This window comes from Podarcis vaucheri, assembly GCF_965113315.1.
Source record: "Podarcis vaucheri genome assembly, chromosome: 4".
Classification (NCBI taxonomy): domain Eukaryota; kingdom Metazoa; phylum Chordata; class Lepidosauria; order Squamata; family Lacertidae; genus Podarcis; species Podarcis vaucheri.
In genome coordinates, this window is record NC_138762.1 from 86,214,817 (window position 1) to 86,231,504 (window position 16,688).

Genomic DNA, 16,688 nt, shown 5'->3' on the forward strand with positions numbered 1-16,688 from the left:
CTGACACACTCAGCAATGGTTTGGATGTGCTTCTGTTGTTCCATTAAGCCCCAGTGGGCAGCAACCATGGTTAGGATTTCACCCATATAGGTGAACAACTATATCCTCTCACTGTGTGCAAGTATCTATTCAGCACTCTTTTCCTGATTGAGAACCAGAATCTTGCAGCTTTGCCAGTTTTTCCTTAATTTTTAAAGAAAACATGTTGGGAGTGTTATGTTTTATGGTGATACAAAAGAGCAAACGTATTCTGCCAGAATGTGAAAAAGTATCTTTCTGCAATGTTGCAGAAAAAAGTATCTTGACCTTCAAATTAATATGTAAACCAAGTGTATCTATCTTTCCTCTTACAAAATGCTTGGCAGGGTGTAGCTCTCATCTTATGTCTGAGTGCATATAGAAACGTGGGTAAGCATTTGACTGATTATGTCTCAGGGGTGTGAAAAAGGAAAATGAACGTAGGAGAATAGAATAATGGGCAAAAATCTAAAATTAGCACCTTTGATTTGTTAGGTTTGTCTCTTAAAAAAACAAAAAAACCTATTGTATTGTGGTTTTGCTTCAGTAAACATATGAGAAAAAAGTATTCAACCATGTTGAAAAGATGATCCTTGCTAATTTAATAAAGGACATCACATTATATTAATAAATCCATGACTGTGTGCTGACCTGCTATGCTTTTTTTAAAAAAAAAGATATAGACAGCATTCATTCTAAATGTAAGCTACAGATGGAGAATTGGCTTTAACTAGATTTGCTTATCTCCCCCAGAAACTAGAAATGTAGGGTTTTTGTTTTTAATTGCCCTTTGTAAACAAAAATATTATTTATTGATTTTTCACACAAAAAATACTATATATATACACACACACACACATATAAATGTATTTAAATTTTCAGATTTACAAACAAGCATCAAGCAAACAAAACAATTTCCATAAGTTCCCTTTGACTTCCCTCCTCCCCTTTTGTGGGTCCTTATGTTAACTTATTCTCCTGCATCTTCCCTGTTAGTCCAATTCTATTAAATCTCCAATAAAACCATAGTCCAACTTTTAACTACAAGCGTCATTCCAACCCTACTAATAATGTTAATTTGCTAATAATTTTAATTTACAATGGTGTTTTTTGGAGAGAAATTGTATATTTTCCCCATTCCACATTGAGATTTTGGTCTTCCTGATTCCTAATTCTTCCGGTCAGTTTTGCCATTTCTGCACGTCCATCAGTTTAATCTGCCATTCTTCTCTGGTAGGGACTACACCCTCTTTCCATCTCTGGGCTAGTAGTGTCCGGGCAGCAGTAGTTGCATACATGAAAAGTCTCATCTGGTCACTTGGAATTTCGACACCTACAATTCCTAAAAGAAAAGCTTCTGGTTTTTTAAGAAAAGCTTATTTTAAACATTTTTTTTTCCAATTCAAATTTTAACATAGATCATAAATTACTTTATCCATTGACTTCTCATCCTCCCCTTCCATGGTTTCTATATACATCCTTGAATGCTGCATATTTCACACAAACTATTCAATACATCCAATACATATACTATTCAATGCATTTTAAGTTACTTGTCTTAATAATTAACACTGTTGCTCATATTTGTAAGTGGTCTGGGTCTTTTGATTATATCAAGAACCCATTTGAACTTTTCAGCAATTGAGATGTACTAAGCAATTCCTAATTTCTTGGAGGCTAGATTAAGGGAACAGGAGGAAAGTGAGGTGAAACTGACCAGAACTTCCTGTCTAGTTTGGGCAGAGCATTAATTTATTCTTTAAGATGGTCAAGCAGCTTTTATTTGTTTCTTGACATGATAATGTTCTTTTCTTTTGCAGGGAATTTCACAGTTTTAGATAACCAAAGCTAATTTAAGTATGCTTAAAAGGAAACAGAGCTCAAGGGTAGAGGCCCAGCCAGTGACAGACTTTGGTCCTGATGAATCCCTGTCAGACAACGCTGATATTCTGTGGATTAACAAACCAGTAAGTTTTTTAAAAAACATTTTAAAGTTTCAACCCTTTATATAAGAGCCTGATTAAGCCATAGTCCTGTTAATTCCCATTGACTTTAACACAAGAGATTAAAATATGTGCTCATTGAATTCAAGGGGTTGCTAAATTGCTTTCACCAGAATGTGTGTGTCTGTCTTACGGATACTTGAAAATTTTCTGTGACATAAATTTGACTGCCTTTGGACTTAAAGGATTCCAGAGTCTTGAATGGATAAATGAGTGAACGTATGAAAAATTGTGGGAAAGGAGTGTGACGGGGAATTAGGCCATGTCCCGGTTGATCTCAAAGAGAGTAGCTAAAGACTCAACCCTGCTTTTCTTCTCCATAGAACGTTGATAAGGAAATCTGGCCATAGCTGTCAACTTTTCCCTTTTCTTGCGAGGAATCCTATTCGGAATAAGGGAATTTCCCTTTAAAAAAGGGAAAGGTTGACAGCTACGTGGGGTGGCATACATTTCAGTAGATATGTACAGACTTGCCCTGTTAGAAACAGATTTTATTAAATATGAGGTAAAACAGTTATCAAATGCTGAAGTTAGAAATGTCCAGAATGTCGCTGAATAATATTTCCCCACATTTTCTATATTTTAAAGTTCTGAGAGTGTGGAACTAGCACTTTTTATAATTATTTATTCCTGAATACATTGGACTGTGTTCACTGTCAATCCTTCTAGACCCAATGAAAATAATGGCTATGACTAATGTAAGCACATTCATTTCAGTGAATCTATTCTTGAGTATATCTTAGCTGGATGCCTTAAGGCAGGTTTCCTCAAAGTCAGCCCTCCAGATGTTTTGAGACTACAATTCCCATAATCCCTGACCACTGGTCCTGCTAGCTAGGGATCATGGGAGTTGTAGGTCAAAAACATCTGGAGGGCCAAGTTTGAGGTTTGGATACCTTAAGCCTTCCTGAAAAAAACTGGCAGGAATGTAAGACAATAACAGATAAAGTATAGACTCTAAAAGTTACACATGTTTTCTTTGTTTGAAAATAGTTTCTAATCTCCAGCAACGATGGTGGTAAGACAGGCAGAAAGAAATGCTACAGCACAGAGCAAGGAGAATCTGAATGATTCGCACAGCTGATTTAATTGCAAAAGAGAAATAAACCGCATTCTTCTCTCCCTCTCTGAGTGGAAAAGTTTGCTCCAAGCTGTAGGTCATGAGATCTCATTAAAAAGAATAGTTAAATGTCATATATTTGTACTGTTAAAGAAGGTGATGAAAGCCTTGTTACTGCTTCTTGTTTTTCAGTGGGTGCACTCTTTACTACGCATCTGTGCCATCATCAGTGTTATTTCGGTCTGCATGAACACCCCAAAGACCTTTGAACATTATCCTCCTCTTCAATATGTGACCTTTGCTCTAGATACACTGCTGATGTTTCTCTACACAGCAGAGATGATCGCAAAGATGCACATCCGTGGCATAGTCAAGGTGAGCTTTTCAAACACTTTTTAACGTGTGTGTTTTTTATTTTTTTAAAAAAGACGAGAAATAGTACATTAGGTCCTGATCCTAAACAAATTAGCTGGAAGAAAGCATCACGGATCTGAGGGAAGCCTATGTTGGATCACGTTGGGCAATATCTTGCTAAGTAATACCCGGAATAGACCCATTAAAATCAATGGAAAGAAGACCAAGGAGGAGTGGCAGACTAAATTAATGGACTATGCCGAAATGGCAAAACATCCTGGAGCAATAAGAGAACCAGAAGAAAGAAATTTCATCAAGGAATGGGGAAAATTTGTGGAATATTTGAAAAGCTTTTGTATACAGTTAAATTCATTAGTAGGATTAACGTAAAACAAGCAGTTAAATTTCTAAAACAGAAAACTGAAAAATTATATTAACAATTAGTTAAGTTCTTTGACTTCGATGGGTCTCCTCTGAGAATGACTAAGATTCGATGTCGTCCTGTAAACTCCAGTCCTGAGCATGTTTATTTGACAAAAGCCCCATTGATTAAATAATAAAAGTTTAGGATCAGGATATTAGGCCATTCTATTATTTTACTGTGTTTTACCATTCCCCCTCCCATCATTTTATGTGTGTGTGTGTGTGTTTCATGTTGGTGTTTATAAAAGAGGGACTGAGTGTGTGTGCATAAGAAGTCAAATAAAAAGATTTGATAATATGCCAACTTTCTGTCAGAATATTGTACATTAATCTTTTGAGACACTGTTTAAAAGGTTACTGAATATATAGATCAACAAAAAGGCCTTGTAGTACCTTAGTCTACGACAACAAACCCCACAGTTTGGGCTGTAGTCTTTTAGTTCTTTGGAAAGCCTTCTCTTGAAATCCATCTGGTGCCAACATTGATTGATTTGGGTGGCAGCCAGCACTGTGGTCTAAACCACTGAGCCTAGGGCTTGCCAATCGGAAGGTCAGCGGTTTGAATCCCCATGACGGGTTGAGCTCCCATTGCTCGGTCCCAGCTCCTGCCAACCTAGCAGTTCGAAAGCACGTCAAAGTGCAAGTAGATAAATAGGTACCACTCCGGCGAGAAGGTAAAAGGCGTTTCTGTGCACTGCTCTGGTTTTGCCAGAAGCGGCTTAGTCATGCTGGCCACATGACCCGGAAAAACTGTCTGCGGACAAACATTGGCTCCCTTGGCCAATAAGGCAAGATGAGCACCGCAACCCCAGAGTCATTCGTGACTGGACTTAACTGTCAAGGGTCCTTTACCTATTAAAAACCTATCTCTTTAGCTAGGCTTTTAATTATGTGGATTCTTAATGTATTAGGCTTCTGACTTTCATAGTAAGGAGATGTAGTTGTTATGTTATGTTATGTTATGTTATGTTATGTTATGTTATGTTATGTTATGTTTTATGTTATGTTATGTTGTTATGTTCATATTGTTCTAATGCACTTGAATAATTGTTTCGTTAGTTTGATTTTATATTTGACGCATCCCACACTGGGATCACTTGAAGGGTGTGTTAAAAATAAAATTCAGTTAATAAGAGAAAGGAATATATATTTAATTATCAGAGCTGCTTAAGCTTAGTACCTGCCCCCCCAAAAGGTTCTGTATCACGATTACCCAAATTATGCCTCAAGAGAGTTTGATATTGCAGCCTTGATAAAATCCTGCACATTTAAGTAAATTTCTAGCTCGTATTTTTTTCTTTACCTGGACCGAGATGGCATGTTGTAGTGCTCTTGTGGTGGAGCTCCATACATGTGTTTGCAGGTGGTTCAAACTGGATACAGCAGACAGGTTAGCAGTCAGAGTATTGCCAAATTCAGGTTCTGAGTCATTTCTAAGAGGGGAATCCATGTGAATCTACATTTCAAAGTGTCTGCAGAAAGGAAAAAAACTACTTTTCGCTGGTAGTAAGAATTGGCCACACTAACCCTCCCAAAGTGGATATCTTAAACAAACTTTGGGAGATCACAAGTGGGCATAATAAAATTCCTCATCCGGGTAGGATAGGCTTTCCAAAAGGAAACAAAAGGCTTTTAGCAGGTATCAAAAACAATACAGCAAAGGCGCTTGCCTGATATTACTAGCCGGGAAGTTCCAGAGCGTGGGTGCTGCCACACTAAAAGATCAATTCCTTGCAAGTATAGACCAAATATTGCATGGAGCTTGTAAAAGTACAAGTTCCATGGATCAAAGTGGGCATTTGTGGGGTAAGGCAATCCTTCAAATAAGATAGTGTCAAGCTGTTGAGGGTTAGGGTTAACAATAGTAGCCAATAGAATGGTATGAGTCATTCATAAAAGTGCTCTTGACTAGTTCTACTTGTTCTTAAAAGGAGTCCATTCTGTCCTCTCTCTCTTAGCCAAACCACATTTTGCATTAAATGTGTGCTTTTTAAAAACTTTAAGTGAGGGTCATGGAGGGGAAATCAGGACTGAGACTGTGGCACACAGGAAGGGGGATTTAGATCAGCAATCCCCCCCCCAGCAGTGGTCCAAATGAAATCTACTCCCAGCTGCTACTCTCCAATGCCAAACAGCTGCTTTGGGGGGGGGGTAATTTTTGTCTGGATCATTTTGTGGAGGGAAAGGGTAAAAATGATTCATTTCCACTCATTGCAGACACAAGCCTGGTTGTGATTACGTAGTTGTTATTTTAAGTTTTAAAAGCAAGCACGTATTGTGATGCTAGTTACGCTTTGGATCCTGGTGTGCATATGAATTTTGGGGGGGAAGGTTGCATTTTTAGAACAATGCCAGTGGGAGCATCCTCTGCCCGCTAAGGCTATTTGAGCACGGAAGGCAATCTTCATTGGGGTCGTGGCTTGGGAGGAAAGAGTTGGACCTCCCTTGCCCATGTGCTTTGGTCAAAATGAAAACCAGCACCACCAGCTTAGAATTAAATTGGGGGGACGACGACTCACTTAAGGGTCAAGCTATGCATTTGTGAGTTGCATGTCTGCTTGTGGGTGAGGAATAGAATTAGGCTAGGCCAATGTGTCAAAATCAATATATTATTGAACTAACACAATATGTCTATCCTGCCATCTGTTCAGAATAGGAGCATCTTTTGTTAATGGGTGTCTGCTTCCCTTGGCAAGCCTTGTATCCCAACACTGTGCCTGGAATTCACAGGAGGCTAACCTTATATCAAGTCATTGGTCCACGTGGCTCAGAACTGTGTGCTCTGACTTGCAACAGCTCTCCAAGGTTTCAAACGAGTCTTCTGGAGGTGCCAGGGAACCTTCTGGTTGCAAAGTTCTGCCCCTGGGCTGTGGTCCTTCCCCTGTGTTGCACTTCTAGATAGCAGTAGTAGCCTGAAGCCCTTTTTGTCAACTCAACCCTGCAGTCTGAAATGGGTCATAGAATTGTAGAGTTGGAAGGAACCACAAGGGTCATCTAGTTCAGCCCCCTGCAATGCGGGAATCTTTCGCCCAATGTGCGGTTTGAGCCCATGAGCCTGAGATTAAGGGTCTCATGCTCTACCACCTCAGTTCTTTGGTACCTTTTGTAATCCACTAGACCAGCGGTTTTCAACTTGTGGGTCCCCAAATGTTGTTGGACTACAACTCCCATCATCCCTGAGCTCTGACCTTGCTAGCTAGGGATGATGGGAGTTGTAGTCCAGCAACATCTGGGGACCCACAGGTTAAAAACCGCTGCACTAGACTAAGGCTGCCTAGAAGAGATTGTCTAGAGGCTTCGTATAAAATGTGGTATAAAATGTGGTGGTCCATCCCGGGTGGGATAATGGAAGCGTATTAGAAAGAGCTTTACACTGGTTCTCCAAAATCTTCCAGCTGCTTTGTTGTTTTACTTTCACCTTTTATCCTTGCGGCAAATATTTTAATGACTTTTGCACATTCTGCTATCTCACTTCTCGTGAATTCAGGGTTTCATGTGCATGACTTCACCACAGCAGAATGTTCTGTAAGAACGATTTGTGAGATGGGTTTGCAGGTGCTCGCTCATCTAATCAATCAAGTGATATTGCGGCACTGCTTAAGTGCAGTTGCTGGGGCACACCAGAAACTCCGCAAGAAGTCTGAAGTGCATGGGCATCGCTTTGCTTTTCCTGGAGGGGTCGATCCTTTGCACGTGCTCAAAAGGGATCAGTGTTCTGCATCCAAGTGAATGCATGTGAAACAACTGCAGGTTCCCATAGGGCCCTTCCCAAGGGCCCACCCCACCTATCTGGGGCAGAGAAAGGGGCAGCCAGAAGTCGTGGTGGGCGTGCCAGTTGAATAGCCTTTCCTGCTGAGGAGGCACTCCTCTGTTTTGTTAACTGGCAATAAGTGTGCTTGTGTGTGTTTTTAAGAAAGGTTGGCACTGTGGGTTAAACCACAGAGCCTAGATTTTGCCGATCAGAAGGTCGGCAGTTCAAATCCCTGCAACGGGGTGAGCTCCCATTGCTCGGTCCCTGCTCCTGCCAACCTAGCAGTTCAAAAGCACGTCAAAGTGCAAGTAGATAAATAGGTACCGCTCCGGTGGGAAGGTAAACGGCATTTCCGTGCACTGCTCTGGTTCGCCAGAAGCAGCTTAGTCATGCTGGCCACATGACCCGGAAGCTGTACGCTGGCTCCCTCGGCCAATAAAGCGAGATGAGCACCACAACCCCAGAGTTGGTCATGACTGGACCTAATGGTCAGGGGTGCCTTTACCTTCACCTATCAACAAGTTTCCTAGATAAACTGGCAATACCACTCAATATTTTCACAGATGAAAATAGGGGCACTTTCTTTTGCATGAGTGGGTGGGACTAGAGGCAAAGCTTTGTTGTCTTGATGGGCGATGGTGGGCCAGCACAATCCACCCTCCAAACTAGACAGCAGGACCCAAAAGAACATGCCGAGCAGGATGGCTCTAGATGACAAAAGTAGTGAAGCAAGCCACCTGCTACACAGAAAGTAAAATACATAAAGCAGTACAGTGGTACCTCGCAAGACGAATGCCTGGCAAGACAAAAAACTCGCAAGACGAAAGGGTTTTTTGTTTTTTGAGCTGCTTCGCAAGACGATTTCCCCTATGGGATTGCTTCGCAAGACAGAAACGTCTTGCAAGTTTGTTTCCTTTTTCTTAACACCGTTAATACAGTTGCGACTTGACTTCGAGGAGCAACTCATATAACGCGGTGTGGTAGCCTTTTTTGAGGTTTTTAAAGACTTTGGTGATTTTTGAAGCTTTTCCAAAACTTTCCCGACACCGTGCTTCGCAAGACGAAAAAAATCGCAAGACGACAAAACTCGCGGAACGAATTAATTTCGTCTTGTGAGGCACCACTGTATATGCATATACAGTGGTACCTTGGTTCTCAAACTTAATCCGTTCCGGAGGTCATTCCAAAACCAAAGCATTCCAAAACCAAGGCCCGCTTTCCCATAGAAAGTAATTCAAAATGGATTAATCTGCTCCAGACTTTTAAAAACAACCCTTAAAACAGCAATTTAACATGAATTTTACTATCTAACAAGACCATTGATCCATAAAATGAAAGCAATAATCAATGTACTGTACTATACAATAAATAAGACAGTATTGTAGATGATGAAAATTAAAATTATTATTTTTTCTTCCCTGCACTGATGATAGTCATTGTTTGGAGGGAGGGGGGCTTTTATCCATTTCCGCAGTCACACAATCAAGCAAGCAAGCAAGCAAGCAAGCAGTAGCCGAACTGGGCCCCACACAGTCACAAAAACAAATTACCGTATTTTTCGCTCTATAACACGCACCCCACCATAGCACGCACGTAGTTTTTAGCGGAGGAAAATCCGTAGGCATGCCACCCGTAGGCATTTCCTCCATAACACGCACAGACATCTCCCCTTACTTTCTAGGAGGAAAAAAGTGAGTGTTATGGTGCAAAAAAATACGGTAACCAAAAAAAGCCTCAGAAACAAAAACCCAAAATAAATAGCAAAAACAAAAGCGGCAAACTTAAATCTGTTCCGAAAGTCCATTTGACTTCCGAAATGTTCGAAAACCAAGGTGCAGCTTCTGATTGGTGCAGGTACCCCAGAAACAATAGTTGACAGCTGCATTGTACATTCGGCTTCTGAAAAACCAGAACACTTACTTCTGGGTTTTTGGCATTTGGGAACCACGGTACCACTGCATACTGTTCTGCATTTATAGAGAGGACATTGGTCCCATTTTACAGCTGGGAAACAGAGAGCTGCAGCAACATGTCTCTAGTCTAAGAGCAGCTAGTATGTTTGTGGCCAGAGCTCTTAAGTCAGAGTACCACAATAAATACATTTAGTGAGCATATGAGAATTGTATTCCCATAATCTCTGTACAATTTCAGGCTTCTACTTCCCCATCAAAACTCTGCTCCAGCACATGCTGGCAGATACTTTCCAATATGGTGTCTGTGGCAAATGGATGATTAGTTTCGAGAGAAAACAGGCAATAAGAAGTTTTGTATTCCCTACTCCCTCCATGGATGCCTCACATGAACATTTCTCATGTTTTAGATTTCCAGTCTTTTCTACTGTACATCAGGGGCGAGGAATCTTTGTTTTGTTTTGTTTCTTCAACCAGAGGGATAAATTCGCTTCTGGGAAGTTGCTTGAGTGCCATATGCCAGTCATGGGAAGGGCAAGATGTAAAAGTGGACAGAGCAACAAATTCAGTTTTCTTTCCTATGTATGAAAGGCAACTCTGTACACACACTGACAGACCCCTCTCTGTCCAGAAGAGGCTTTTTCATAGTTCAAGGACACATCCTAGACATGCAAAACCAATTGGACTCCAATGCGCTCTACATGGGGCTACCTTTCAATGTGACTTGGAAGCTACAACTAATCCAGAATGCAGCAGCTAGACTGGTGACTGGGAGTGGCTGCCGGGACCATATAACATCCGCCCTGTACTGGCTCCCAGCACATTTCCGAGCACAATTCAAGGTCTTGGTGTTGATCTTTAAAGCCCTAAGCAACCTTGGCCCTGTATACCCAAAGGAGCGTCTCCACCCATATCTTTCAGCCTGGACACTGAGGTCCAGCTCTGAGGGCCTTCTGGCAGTTCTCTCACTGCGAGAAGTGAGGTTACAGGGAACCAGGCAGAGGGCCTTCTCGGTGGTGGTGCCCACCCTGTGGAATGCCCTCCCACCAGGTGTCAAGGAAATAAAAAACTACACAACTTTTAGAAGACACCTGAAAGCAGCACTGTATTGGGAAGTTTTTAATGTTATGGTTTTATATGTGTTAGAAGCCGCCCAGAGCCCCAGCCAGCTGGGCTTGATATATATATAATAAAAAAAATATTTTTATTGTTGTTAGTATTTTTATTTAGGAGCAGTGAAGGGTGTGGCTTGTGGAGAGTTCTGGGGAGACACTATCCCTACTCTAATGCCTGGTGTTTTGTTTGTTGGCAAACACGCATTGACCAGAACCTTAATTTGTCTTTCATACCGTCCGCAGCATCAAGTGGCTTCTGGATGGGGAGAGTTTTAGTAAGGTGGGGGAATGATATCTTCTTCCCCATAATTGCTTGGTATTGTGCCAAGGCACATGCCGGCAGGGCTGGGTGAGCAAGGAAGAAGGGTTTAGTTACACCATATGGGGATCTCCCTGCATATGGGCATGGGTTGGGTCATTTATCGCTTAAACATCTGTGTTGTGTTTCCAAACTCATTCAATCTGTATGAGGCTGGCTGAGGACAAAAATGGGAATCTGGCCAAGAGAGAGGTGTGCCTCTAGCATGGCTGGAGACCCCTCCCTTACAGAAACAGAAGCATATGTATTTGGGGTGCGGCCTGCACACACCCCAGGCCCTCAAAGGATGCCCAGGTATCACTTGGCAAGTATTGATTTGTGGGGAATTGGATAGATTAAGCTTAATGCACTCATCCAGTTCCTGTTCCCAAAGCAATTGCTGGCAGCTCTGTTTGGCTCTGATGCCTGACATCCCTCTCAGCTGAGTCTGTTTTCTGAATGCATTTTCTCTCTTCTCTTGCTTGATCTGTGTGCATTTGTTCCAGCTTCAGAAGTGACCTCTTCACAAACCCCAGTTCCATAGGCTGCTGCTTCATCCCTGCTCCCTCTTTCTGCCTCTCTGCTGCTAACTGGGGAGGGCACCAGTTGCTGAACCCTGCACCAGGTCTATGATAGCTAGACATTTCTGTTGAACTCCCTTAAAGAAGGAGGTTGGGGGCGAGGGAGGCCATCCACATTTGCTGAAGAATTTTGCTGCTTAAAAAACAAAACAAGTACGGTGGCAGGATTGAGCCAAAGAGCTGATGGAATAACTGCAGAGCCAGCAAAAATAAATAAATAAAGCTTAAAAATAGCGTTGGATACTGTGGTGAATAGTTACGCACCAGGGGAAAAAGTGTCCTAGACAATTTCACAACCTGGAAATATCCTCTCTCCAATTTGCCATTTCCTCAAGAAGAGACTTTGCAGCTTCACCATCTGCTAAATGTGAATTCCTTTAGAAATAAGAGCATACCTTCCCGCCCACTTCCTTACAAGTTGGTTCACCTGCCGTGCTCAGATTATTCCGTTGCTTCTTCCTGATTGGGGGAGGGTATAAATACTAAAAAAAGGGGGGGAGAAGGTATAGTTTAGCAAAAATGCAGATTACTCAGACCATGCTTGCCAGTCCCGGAGGTGCTATTAAATATAGGATTGTTTGCAGCATTGGAAAATACATTACAAAAGAGGGGTGGGGAGCTTGTGGCCCCTTCATATGTGCTAGTTACTGGGGTGTAAGGAACTCTTCATCCAGACCCTCAGGACTTCCTATCTGGAAAAGGTTTCCAGGTTAGTTTGGGGGATCAGCCTGCCATTCTTTGTGACCAACCTGTTTGGTTTATCATGTGATGTGCAAACCAAGCATGCTTCTCCAGAAAGCCAGGAGATAGGGACATTATCCCACGTTGGCACAGGGAAATCAATTTACATAAATATCCAAGCAAGACCTGCTGTTTACAGTGTAGCCTCCATTTTGTTCCCATGTTAATGAGCTTTCAGCTTAGGTTGAACCACTGGGCCTGGGCAAAATATCCCCTTTCTTCTCTGTTTGGGTCTTGGCTTAGCCAACTGAGTCCTGGTTCTCAGGAGTTGCTAATAAGAAGATGTAATGAGACCCTATTGCCATCTTTAGGCAGAATGGCTGAAGAGGCAGGGATAAGACGTAACCATGGTTTGCTCAATATAGTTGTAACACGTAACCATGTTTAATGCAAACCATGGTTTGTGAATCCACTGCAAAGCCATAGTTTTTCTTTCAGCCAGTCCTTCCCTATGAGTTAGGAGTAAGTAAGTAATGCTTACCATGGTCAGGGAAAAACACAATTGTTAAGCATTTTGTGTACAGAGGAAGCTTGGGCAGGGAGTAAAGGCCGTTTAGTTTGCAGTTTGCTGAAGGCTTGAGGCAAGTAGAGGAATGATGTAGAATTATATAACCCAACTTTGGGTGCACGCAGTGTTGCTGATATCCCTACTATGAAAATAAAATATGCAAACAAGGGGTGGGGAAGAAGGTTTTTTTTAATCTTTTGTTTGATTGGGACACGAAAATGGGAGAGGAGAATAATAGCCTTCAAGAGTAACTAATTGACCTTTGTATATCGATTCACTCATTTACTGTGCAGGCAAACTTGGTATCAGTAGATGCAGCTCAGGTGTGACTCATTCTTCTCCACACAGTAAAATTATAGAATACTCTTTTCTTAGCATCTGCTTAACACAGGGCAAGGTATACATATATATATTCCACCAAATTTATTCCTGTATTTGTGCTAAGCAAACTTCATTTAGTCTCTAGTGGAAAGAAGGCCACAAAACAGTTCAAAATTCCAAGCAGAATTTTTTAATTAGTTTTCAGCAGAGGTTTCTCCCTTAATGTTCTAACTTGAATTTTTGGACCTTTGTATTCAGCTGCAGGGGGATTTTCTGTTATTCCTGTCAAATGCTTGAATGGTAATTTCAGAGCCTCTCGTGTCTTTCACCATGGAAGTGATTGACAGTCTCTTACTGTGATGCCTTTCATAGCAAATATGATTGATAACCTTAGCCAAATTACATGCTTACCCTTCGGTTCTTAACTTCCAGCCCCCGTATCCCTTTCTTAATTGCTTCAGCTAACCCCCTTCTTCCCTTCCTTTTGTCTTCTCCCATTTTGCTAATCCTACATCTCTGTGGTGCCTGATACACTAGAATGTTCTTGCTGATTACTGGAGTTATATTGGCAAGACTTTGCGCTCGTAGGTGTAAAATTACCGGATTTTGCACAGTGGGGCCATTTGCAAGTTCTGGGTGTACTCCACAGAAAAATAAAATACATTTGAATTATTGAATTCTGTGTGCCTCTTATTTGGCTCATATTGTTCCTTTTATGAACTTTGGGAATTATTATTATTTTATTTGCTAATTGATTTTATTTAGAGAATAAAATACTTTTGCTTCCTAATCCTTTGTACCAACAGGCCTTTAAAATGTGCTTTTAATATATTTTACTTTAGTTTTTTTTTAAAAAAAATAGTAGCCAGGTTTAGTGTGTGTGTGTCTTGTATTATATTGCATACACTGACATATGTTTCATATTATATTGTGTTGGAATAACACATCTCTGGAGATGGTTAAATATAGTTTTGTGTTTTTATGCAGTTCACCATCCCATTTTAGAAAATGCCTTCTTGGGAGCTGCTTAAGAGTGTTTCCAATTACTGTCAGGGTATTGTTTTTTCAGGCAAATTACTATATTTTGAGTGGTATTAGTATGAAGGTCTGGGACCAGGATGTAAAGAGGAGGCCTGGGGAACCACAGCAGGCATGCAAGCAATGGACCAGAAAGGAATTCAGGACAAATTACATATTAAGTGATGGAAATTCTGTGGCTTTCACCAGTCCCTGCCAGATGATGGGAGTTGTAGTCCAACAATGTCTGGGTGGGCACAGGTTCTCAATCCCTTGCTTAAAGAAACAGGTTTATAGACTAGCAGAAGGAAGGCAGAGGAAAGAAAAATACAGGTGCAAATTAAGAACACACAAGAGTATTGATAGTGGAGATGAATCTCAGTTTAGTAGCTCCCAGCATGAGCTGTTGACCAGCCTGTCAACAAACCTTTCATGATTTGTGAGCAGCTAGGGCCAAAGGCAAGCTGGGAACAAATTACTCCCAGGTGAATTTGGCTAAAAGTCAATAGAGAAGACTGACAAGTGCTTTGTAGCAAAGGCCAGCTGTTTTCAGATGGCAGGCATTGGTTGGGTAATCATCTATATTATTTTCTTCTTCTGGGAACTTAACATAAATGTTGCGACTGAACTATGATATCGTCTACATTGAGCCTTCTTCCAGTTTTTTTAGGGACTGAGTTAGGGTTTTGGTACTTGACATTATTTTAGTTTTGATTCTCTTCCTTTGTTTTTAGGACCTTGCAATCTGCTTTTGAGCCAAAAGACAGATATACACACTCGCACATACGAGGGGAGGGAGGAAATAAGAAACTATACACTGCAGTTATAGAAGATGCTACACTAGTGGTCAGAGTTGTGGAAACCTTTTGGAGAAAGTTTATTTCCAAGGTTTGATGCCTCATAACACTTTTTTTGGAGTAATACATAAAATTATATATCAAGGGAAAGATAATTTACTGTACTTTTCTGTGTATTGGATGAGGGTTTTTTACTTCAGCAGTTTGGCTTGCCCCGCTTGTGATTGTTAGCATTTGCCAGTTGGGTGAGTGATATTCATTTTGGCATTCCCCCCAAAAAAAGCTCAACAACTCCCCCATTTTCCTACATTTGAGTGTCTTATACATGGGGGCGTCTTATAGATGGAAAAGTACGGTAATGAAGAATGTAATGCAACAAGGTTTGTTCAATTATCTGTATTCTGTCAAAAGTTCCATTGATATACTATTTTATGGTATTACTCCAAAAAAAAAAGTGGTGAGCCATCACTGCCAAAACAAGATGACACTTGATTGTCTCTCTAAACACTCCTTTTTCTGTTTATTTGGCTATAACATTTGATAGAATACAGGTAACTGAACAAACCTTGTTGCATTATATTCTTCATTAAATTATCTTTCCATTGATGTATAATTTTGTGGTATTACTCCAAAAGAAGTGGTGTTATGAGTCATCAAACCTTGGAAATATAGTACACTTTCTCCACAAGGTTTCCACAATTTTGGCCACTATTGTAGCTCTTGTGATACAATTCCCGTTATAATTGTGAGCTGAATTATAAGCTGCAGGAGTTAGGATTCCGCCGCTAGTACCCCTGTGTCAGATTCTCTCATCCATTCTTTTCTTATATTGCAGTGATCTGTATTTCCCTGCCTTGACTTCCTGTCTTTACCTAAAGGAAGCATGGGACATCACAGTGTTAGGGTGCAAGATGAGTGTTGCTGCATGTTTACTGACAAGGAATGAGAAGAACATACCCAGCAGAACTCTCATAGAGCTCACAATCAGGAGTTCCACCTGAAACCTGACTGATTTCATTTACTGTGCTGTTCTCATACTAAGCGGCATGCAAGCATCTTGGGCCATGGAAATACCATCCACCATGATAGCTACGAATGGCGTTAATTACCATGATGGTCCTTGGCTGTTTAAAAGATCTCATCATGAGTTAGCATGAGTTTTGCACCAACAACATGATAACTGATCACATATGGGTCCTTAGGAAAGTACATTGCGCATAGATCATTAATTCACTCATCCGTAAAACTTTTTAACTGCTTATCTGTGTTTGGCCGGTATCCAGTTGTGGCATTCAAGTGTTGCTGGCCATTCCAGAGGCAGGAGCCTTGATCTTAGCATCGCACAACAATCTGATTTAATTTCTTTTCCCCCGCTTGCAATTAACATTGTGCAGCCATTATTCTTATTATACTCAGTGACTATTAAGCTTGTGTGCTACCGCTTGTATTTTAAAAGGTGTTATCAGTTCAGTAGGCAGTTGATTTCTGTTCAGTTCAGGGGTGCCAACTTGAATAAAATACTGTGGGGGCAGGTAGACCCCACCCCACATAATCGATCACTACATGACATGGTGCTCACACGCCATTTGAATGGCAGTACAGTGGTGCCCCGCAAGACGAACGCCTCGGAAGACGAAAAACTCGCTAGACGAAGGAGTTTTTCGTTTTCTTAGCCGCTTCGCAAGACGCATTTCCCTATGGGCTTGCTTCGCAAAACGAAGCTTGCCCCACAAGCTCCGGGGATAGCGGGGAAGCGCAGCGCGTCTTCCCCACTGTCCCCGGACCTCTTTT

At 41.3% G+C, this 16,688-nt stretch overlaps 1 protein-coding gene across 4 annotated transcripts in view; it reads left to right on the top strand.

Moving 5' to 3' along the window:
- Positions 1-16,688, top strand: part of NALCN (sodium leak channel, non-selective) — a 187,514-nt gene that overhangs the window by 6,774 nt on the left and 164,052 nt on the right. For all 4 annotated transcript variants that reach the window (XM_082218531.1, XM_082218533.1, XM_082218532.1 and 1 more), the window contains exons 2-3: positions 1,839-1,985; positions 3,274-3,456. In XM_082218531.1, coding sequence (XP_082074657.1) covers positions 1,878-1,985; positions 3,274-3,456 — 291 coding nt within the window. In that variant the 5' untranslated portion in view covers positions 1,839-1,877. The remainder of the gene's footprint in view (positions 1-1,838; positions 1,986-3,273; positions 3,457-16,688) is intronic.